Genomic DNA, 8,927 nt, shown 5'->3' on the forward strand with positions numbered 1-8,927 from the left:
CTCCCCCACCTCCGTTCCCTCTATAACTTCTGGACACTAGTCATTTTGTGGTCTATTGGTTTAATTTACATTTTTATATTTGATAGGCTTAAGTGAATTTGTCTTCCATGGTACTTTCTATTAACTTTTAAATATTACTTACGTTTTTGTCTCCATGACATTCTGTGGTAATACATTCTAGTTTGTCTCACTAAACTAGTCAGATATACTTGTTAAAAAAAATCCTATTAAGTTTCCTAGTTACTTCTTTTTAATCCCATTTCTCAGTTTAATACATATTCCCATTGTCAATAAAAAGTATTTTTAAATCTAAATTGCATCACATTCTCGTATTCTGGGTGCTACTGCTCTTACTGATCCTACAAAATAGGATAAAATTCTTATATATAAACATACATAAAACTCCTGCAAGCTTCACACTATTTCACATATCCCCTGTAGTAGCATATTTGTTAAAAACTGGTACCATATTTGTTACTAAATGAATGTTTGTAATAACAGGTCTTGAGTAGGATATAGCTCATATTCCTAGACTGAATAATTACTTAGAATCATGCTTTATTAGAGAAAGAGACTAAGATTCATCTAGGACAATTTACCTTTCCTATTAATTGTTTATGCATTTGCTAGTCTCATTTACTGTTTAATATATATATTTATTTAATATATATCCTTTCAGAAAAGGACGGAAATTATAGGAGTCCTGTAGCATATCCCGATTATTTATGTAGCTGGGCTAGAAAGTGCAGTGTTCCACACAGATTCTAATAAAACGCAGAAGCATGGAATAGTTTGGGCTGGAAGGGACCTTTAAAGGTCTTCTAGTCCATCCCCCCTGCAGTAAGCAGGGACATCTTCAACTAGATCAGGTTGCTCAGAGCCCCGTCCAACCTGACCTTGAATGTTTCCAGGGATGGAGCCTCTACCACCTCTCTGGGCAACCTGGCCCAGTGTTACACCACCCTCACTGTGAAAAATTTCTTCCTTATGTCTAGTTTAAATCTACCCGCTTTTAGTTTAAAACCATTACCCCTTGTCCTATTGCAACAAGCCCTGCTAAAAAGTCTGTCCCCTTTAAGCAGCTGGACAGCCTGCTTTAGACAGCACCTCCCTCAAAACAGTAATATTCCTTAAAAATGAAAAATAGGTCCTAAGAAGGACATGGCCTAACTCCTAGAAATAAACTCTGTGGAAAATCAAAATTATTGAAATTGTAACCTTCCAAATATGAGTCTGTGGTGGTATTGTCTTGAGTCCGCAAAGGACTCCAAGGTCTCCCTTCTGCTCTTCAGCTTCCTAAAGCAACATCATGAAATGGGTAATAAAATCATTTGTTTGAATAAAACTGTCCAGAACAATCTGAACAAAGAGCAGGTAAGACTCATGTCAGGCTCGCATTACTGCTCCTCTATTGCTGATGATTGAGTAACAGAGGATATCCATGAACCATTGATCCTATGACCACATCAACAATCCCATCTTTTCAATCTTTCCTACAGATAGGTTTGGTATCTTGATGGCAAATAGGGTCCGAAAACCAGCTTGTAAAACCACTCTACTTTCAGCAACACCACTAATGTCAGTTCAGAAAGCTGCAGTCTCCTCTTTGAATCAGTTTTTTTTCACATGTGAAGAAAATTTGCCTCCATTTTTCAAATATGTGACTGTTGTATTTGTGATATGTGCCAAACGGGAGGCAAATCTGGAGGTATGCCTAGGTATTCATCTGCAAAATATATCTTAGGCAAATCATTTACAAATATTCTTAATATGTCTGAAGTGCAAGGTGTACAAACTGATGCTCTCAAGAAACCCAAACAAGATCTTTTGCTCAACTTGCACTTTAAACTGTGTGCATTTGACAACACTGTTAAAATCTCAGTATTGTTAGCATCACTTTTCCTTGAACAAACTGTCCTGGTTTCAGCTGGGATAGAGTTAATTTTCTTCACAGAAGCTAGTGTGAGGCTGTGTTTGGGATTTGGGATGAAAAAATGTTGATAATGTGCTGATGTTTTCAGCTGTTGCTAAGTAGTCAAGGACAGTCCAGCTTCTCGTGCTGGCCTGCCGGTGAGAAGGCTGAGGGTGCACAGGAAGCTGTGAGGGGACACAGCCCGGACAGCTGACCCAGGCTGACCAAAGAGATAGTCCCTACCATAAGATGTCATGCTTAGTGTACAAAGCTGGGATGAAGAAGGAAGGGGTGGAGGGACGTTCAGAGGGATGGTGTCTGTCTTCCCAAGAACCCATTACGTGTGATGGAGCCCTGCTTCCCTGGAGATGGCTGAACACCTGCCTGCCCATGGGGAGTGGTGAATGAATTCCTTGTTTTGCTTTGCTTGTATGCGCGGCTTTTGCTTTACATATTAAACTGTCTTTATCTCAACCCATGAGTTTCCTCACTTTTACTCTTCTGATTCTCTCTCCCGTCCCACTGTGGGGGAGTGAGCGAGTGGCTGTGTGGTGCTTAGTTGCTGGCTGGGGCTAAACCACCACACAAACAAAATCATATATTGAGTTTTTCACTGTTCTACTGGTCTGGTGTGAAACATGCTGAGCCAGCTGTGTCTTTACTGAATTGTACCCAGGAATGGACGTAGACCTTGCAATTTTGCCATACCGAAAAGTCCAACAAGGACAGAGGTTCAGGACTTGCTGTCAACCCTGCAGTCTATTTTCTTCATGAACTCACAACATGCTTGAGAAGGAAATTAGTTCATTGGAATACAATGTCTTGTTTGAGATTTCCAGGTCAATTAGGTTTTCATCCTCCCCACTTATGAATGGTCAGTATTAGCTACATGCCTACCTCCTTGAGACACCTCAGAAAAAACTATATTTGACTGTCAGACCCAGGTTCTCCAGTGTGCTGAGAATATAACATATGGCCTGAAAGGTGTGGAAATTGTCCAGCAAAATTTATGCACAAAAAATTTTTATTCTTATGGATCAATTAGTATAATAAACAGGTAGCATGATTAGCCTCTTCTAGGGCCCATGAGAGTCATGTGCTGGGTGTAAGAAAGAACCTGGTTCTCAGTGTGTTCAGGCTGTGTTTGCAGCATTGAGGACCAGAATTAGGACAGTTCTAATAATTTGGTGATAGACCTAATTTCATGTAAGTTGTCACCAAGAAATAATGTGCGCTTTGATCTGAAAGCTATATGAGGCATCTCGATTTTTTTTTTGATTTGTAGGTCCGCAGCTTCACTTAGTGTATGATACTTACAGAAATACTTAACCCTCATCATTTACCAGTAAGTTAATTACAAGAGTAGCAAATTAATTTTTGCCGTCACTCATAAAGCTTAGAATTATCCAGTTGTGTGTGCCTCAGTGCACGAAGAAACCAAATGACATTATCAAAGATTTTCTCAAAAAAGGGCTTAGATTTTATTTCAAAAAGCTGGGGAAGCTTAATAAAGCCCTTGTGGTTACAGAAAAGCTTAGAGAAGTTCCAGCCTGTAGTCCAGAAAGTTCAGCATTTATTAAAAAAAAAAAAAAAGCAGCAGAAGAGTGGGAAATAGTTTGCTCAGTCTTTGTTGAAAAAGACCAAGAAAGATGCTGAGGTAAGATGAAAGATCTTCACAGGTCTTATGAGGTTGGTGGAAGCTTTGATGTGGAAGGTTTATAGTGTTTTCCCTATTACAGGGTCTGTTACAGTAATCTATTAAAACACACATGCATTCACTTGAAGTTTCCTGGTATAATGTGCCATAGAAAATGGAAGCCAGTAATATTCACAAATGTACAAAGTCTAAGCTTTCCCTGGTAGCATGTTCATTTTTTACATTGCTAAAAGCTCATGCTCACTAACTTTTTAAGAAACAGTTTAGTGTCTCTTACACACATTTGCACTTATCATAGCTCAGTGATTAGACTGGTCTCAGCAAAGTTCCTCATTGTAGAATTTGACTTTACCTACCTGGGTTGGCACTTTACTACTCTCCTGGACAGTCTAAAAGGCCAAATCAAGTTTCTGGGGGAATCTCTGAAGTGCATATTAGTATACTAGTGTTTTATATTGAAAAAAGTCTGTACATATATCTAGAGACAGAATTCAGTGGACATTGTCATTTACAGGTTGAGAAATGCTGCAGTAGTGACTTTTTCAGTAGGATGGGTCATACAGCTCTCCTAGTGGCACAGCAGGGCTATTGAACACCACCTTTCTCCTATGCCTAGTCTTACTCTCCATACACAGCAGATGCAGGCAGATTCTAGACTTCATACTCCCCAGGAGAATGAGATTTACTGCACTTGAAGAGAAGGTATGGTACTTCCTTGACACATGGTGCTCCCTGTATATTAAACCTGCACAAATGGTCCTCTTGTTGGTCCTGAGATACGTATGGCTAAAGGGTCAGATGGGAGTAGGCTGTCACCCCCCAAAAAATTATGTAGTCTGACCACAGGGTTTTTTTTTCCCATGCTTCCTCAAGAGAAAGCAATTATGTTTCCTGGGTGTATGTTCCAAGCTGATCATATGCAATATCACAAAGTATATGATGCAGAATGGGCTATAAAGTAAATCTGGATATGGGTTGTAAACATCAAAACAATTCGTCTCACCATCACAGAATTCTTGGTGTTCAAAAGGCCATCATTACAAAAAGGAGTCGAGGAGTACACTCCACTTCAGAGGAACTATCCTGTTCAATAGCAAACATGACACCCTCGACTTATTCCACAAACAGTTATTTTGATTTCAACAGATCTGCAAGATGAGACTTAACTTCTAAGGAAGGTAGCATTAATTCTTTTAGATTCCTCATTATATAAAATACAGTTACTTTTCTTCTCTAGGCACAGAACTATAGTATCAATGTAATTACCTTCCCTCAAAAAAGCAAAACTGTGATATTGCAAGGTTCAGCTATCACTGTTCCATCCTGTATACTAAGTTTTAGCTCCATATATTTAAGAATTGGTACTGAAAACCATTCATTGTGCCACAGAAAAGCAGACATTGAAAATTTACTGTTATTAAAATAATTAATTTCTGTCTCTTTCAATATTATTGTAGCATTAGCAATCTTAGAATAAGATGTAAGAGTGAAAGTAGATGAGCTGCATTTTAATCCATGTAAGTTTCAAGCCCCAAAAATGTCCTGGTAGTCATTATTTCAGGAAAAAAATGTTGCAGTTTATTCCACCAGCATAATCATTTCCCAAACATTCTTCTGCTGGTAGAATAGGATAAATATCTAAAAATATGCATGTGTGTCTTTTTCTTGCAGGGATACAAATATGTCATCAACTGTATTATTCACTGGAGATGGCCCATTTGTCAACATCACCAAAGCAGCTAACCACAGCCTAATATTTACAAAAAGGTGGGTAGAGTGAGGTTTCTTCCTCATACAAAGGTTAACTTAAAGTACGATGGTGATAATTTACACACTAATTTCTAGCTTAAGGTTATCTGAGAGGTAGTAACATGATTCTGTATGAGGTCTGGACTATAAACATATCTGGGTTTTATTCTCTGTCTACTGCTGAATTCTATGTAACATTGGGCGACTCAATCTTCCTTCTTCCATTCTTGTCCGTCTATCATAAATTTAAAAGCACAGAGATTGTTGCTGCATTTTTAGCTAGCATTCAGTACAATCTTAAGTGAAGTCTTTATACATTTACTGTGGAAACGATAAATACTGCTATTGTTACAAAACTTTTCTTATCTAGAAAGCTGTAAATTATCAATAGATAATATAGTAGAAGAATTAAAACGGAATGGCTTTCACCCATGGTTATATAGTGATAACCTAGTTAGCACACTAGGTTCCCTCCGAAATCAAAAGAGAAAAATAAGCACTCCAAATTGCAATATGTCAAGGCATCTCTTGAAATATGATGAGTCAGACTCTATAATCCATTGACTTTACTGATACGGACTTAGGACTTGGTGTAAATTGATAAGGTAAACAATCGACAGACATATCTGTATTTAGACAAATTAGTCTCACTCAAAAATGACTTCTGGATTTGTCTCCACATTTAGAAGTGAATCATTAAGTGAGATGATTCTCGGAATACATTTGATTATATTCTAATCTTTCTCAGTCCAAGTAACAGCTGAAGTGATTCTGAAGGGTCCTACAAACTGGTAGATTTTCTTGTAGATCAAATGAAAATGTAACATCAGCACAGGATTATATTCTCAGGAAATTCTGGGATCTACAGTACACCTCCAAAAGGAGAAAGGCTTTCATCAAATAAAAAAAAAAAAACAAAAACAAACTTCAATTACTGTCTTTTTGCTTATAAGAGGGCTTATTATACATATTTTTGTGGAATCCTACCAAAAGTACTGAGGCAGAAAATTACTGTTTAATTGCTAAAATGCTGAAACCATGTTGAGTATGGCAAGAGTCCATGTTCTTTCAGGTTTCCTTTGTAAACATACCACATAGTAACAAAGCAGGAGAGAATTCGTAATTTGCTATGCTGTATTTTATCTACAGTAAAAAAATATTTTTTAAAAGATACATTTTATGTTCCAATTATACTCTGTTCATCCCAAACATTTATCATTATCACTGGTGGTGAAAGTATCTTAAACTAATGGAATATCATTGCAAGCTATTGGTTTTTTTTCTTGAGTGGATGTCTAAACCAGCACTACCACAAGAGATCTTAAGGACCAGTAATGATTTAAAGATGTCTTCTCTTAATATCTATTAAACACTAAAAATTGATTAATGCAGGAGGAAATGGAATAAGTTCATTCATCTTAGTTGTATTTCTGTTGCAGAAATAGGTTTCTTCTACCATGTTTCATCTGGACTGCTGATAGGATTCATTTTACAGGGTGACACCATTACAGATTTGCACGCTTTTTTTGTACAGATAATGACTGATAGAAAGATCACACAGATTTGATAATTAAAAAAAATCCAAATTCATTAACTGGTAATCAAATTATAAAATGTATTTCTCACATTGTCTTTGGTCTTTATTCAAGCAGCACTACCATTGAGGCAAAGGAGGGCACATATATTAGGACTTTAGCGCTGTGGTGGCAGAGACAGCAAGATTGTTCTCTGATGCCCTTCAGTAATGTGTTTCTTGGTAGGATAGCTTTGTAACAGGGTGAAATCCTGCCCTGAAGATATATGTGAGCAGATTCCACAGGCATAATTGCTTTTGCCAGTCCTCAGTGAAGATTATACTCACAGGTGTCCCAACTACTCCAGATTTCTGCCAGCATGCTGCTTCATAGATGACACTCAGAGAGGCACAATGGATGGGTATTTGGCACATGCAATGCTTCTGTTGCCTTTTGGACTCTCCTGTGCTGACCAAGAGGCAGCTGAGGACTGGTTGAAGTGCAGGCAAGGAAGTGGTTTTCATACTGGGAGATAGCTTCAGAAAGAAGAAAAAGCAGAGGCCCATGAATTTCTACCAAAGCAAGAAGTAGGTACTGGTGGTGGGACAAAGACCATCGTTACATGTGACTCCCTGCTTTAGTGTAAAAAATAGGGACAAATCTGATATGTTGGGTGTTAGTTTGGCTAGTTTACGCGTCTACCTAAGAGAAAGCACAGGGCTGGACAAAGGAGCTAATAACACAGTACCACTGACCACCTTTTTAAAGCTTGTAGAGCAAACTTGGTCAAGAATATTTAGTTGCTATGAGGTTTATGCAAAAGATGGTATAAACCTGTGGGTTTATGCATTTCTGGTTGTCCTCCTTGATGTCTGTCTTACTACCAAGGGACACCCTTATGAAGTCAATTCAGATTTGAAAACAAATTACAGAATTTGGTTACAACTTTTTAAATTAGAGCTCTAAAGTTATGCATCTGTCTTAAACTGGAAAATGGCTATATGAGAGTATTCAGGGCTGGAGGCATATCTCGTTCTTACCCCCTCTCTAGAGAAGATTTAACTGGGGAGGTTGGGGGTTGGTTACAGTTCCCCATTGCCCTTCTTGCACCACTGTGCCACTGTGAAAATGCTGGGTCACATCATGCATTATTTCTCTCACAACAGATATCAAATTTTAGAGCAAACATAGTGAGGGATACATAATACCATATCACATTTAAAGTCTCCTTCCCTTTTTCTAGTTAAAAATTATGTGGAAATGCATACTGTAAACTAGCCATTAGCATAGTTTGTTGGTTTTTTTTTCTCTGATATATTTCTATGTGTATCAGATTTCAGTTGCTAGCACACACACTGTCCCAAGTGTTCAGATTCATTACAAGCTATGAAGATAATCTTAAAACCCCTGGATATCAGAAATGCTTGAGTAGTTTTGATCTGTGGTCTTGTGCTCTTCAGACTCTGGCTTATATATCTCTGCTAAATAATTTCTAACCCTGTATATGCAGCTATATATTTTACAGTGCATTATAATCTTACTAAAAAGATATGAGCAACTTCTTAAATTCTTTGGTCACACTGATCTCTAGTGGTAAGGTATTGAAAACATCTCAAAAGGTAGGAAAAAATACCACATGCAGTTACAATTTTATTGAGAATCTGTCACAGACAGATGACCCATTTCCCTAAAACACAAGGGGAGTCTACTTTTATTTCTGTAACATACACTAATTAAGTGTCCATTGAAGAGGAATATGTACATTTAATATTGTATATAATATAATATAATGTTGTATATTTATAATTAAAATATAATTAAAACATAGGACAAAATATTATATTTAACAGTTTGATACTGATAAAGTAATGTGCTTATATATGTAAGTATATATATGCTTATATAAATTTTTATATATATGTGTGTGTGTATGCATGTATATTTGATAGCCGTTTAGTGTTACCTGGTGTGCAGATACTTGTGATTTAATTGCACTTTCATTCTAGAGAATACTGTTTGAACAACCTGGTGGTATATCTGCAATGTAACATTAAACGTAAGTACACAAACCCTGTGAATATTTTACACAGAAATC

General features: G+C 37.2%; 1 protein-coding gene across 1 annotated transcript in view; it reads left to right on the forward strand.

Annotated features, from left to right (window-relative positions):
* TMPRSS15 (transmembrane protease, serine 15) overlaps nt 1-8,927 on the forward strand; it is a 55,150-nt gene that overhangs the window by 40,308 nt on the left and 5,915 nt on the right. Inside the window, 2 exon segments of the mRNA XM_010288527.1 lie at nt 5,241-5,336; nt 8,839-8,888. Of these exon segments, the coding sequence (XP_010286829.1) occupies nt 5,241-5,336; nt 8,839-8,888 (146 nt within the window).

This window comes from Phaethon lepturus, unplaced genomic scaffold (assembly GCF_000687285.1).
Source record: "Phaethon lepturus isolate BGI_N335 unplaced genomic scaffold, ASM68728v1 scaffold4686, whole genome shotgun sequence".
Classification (NCBI taxonomy): domain Eukaryota; kingdom Metazoa; phylum Chordata; class Aves; order Phaethontiformes; family Phaethontidae; genus Phaethon; species Phaethon lepturus.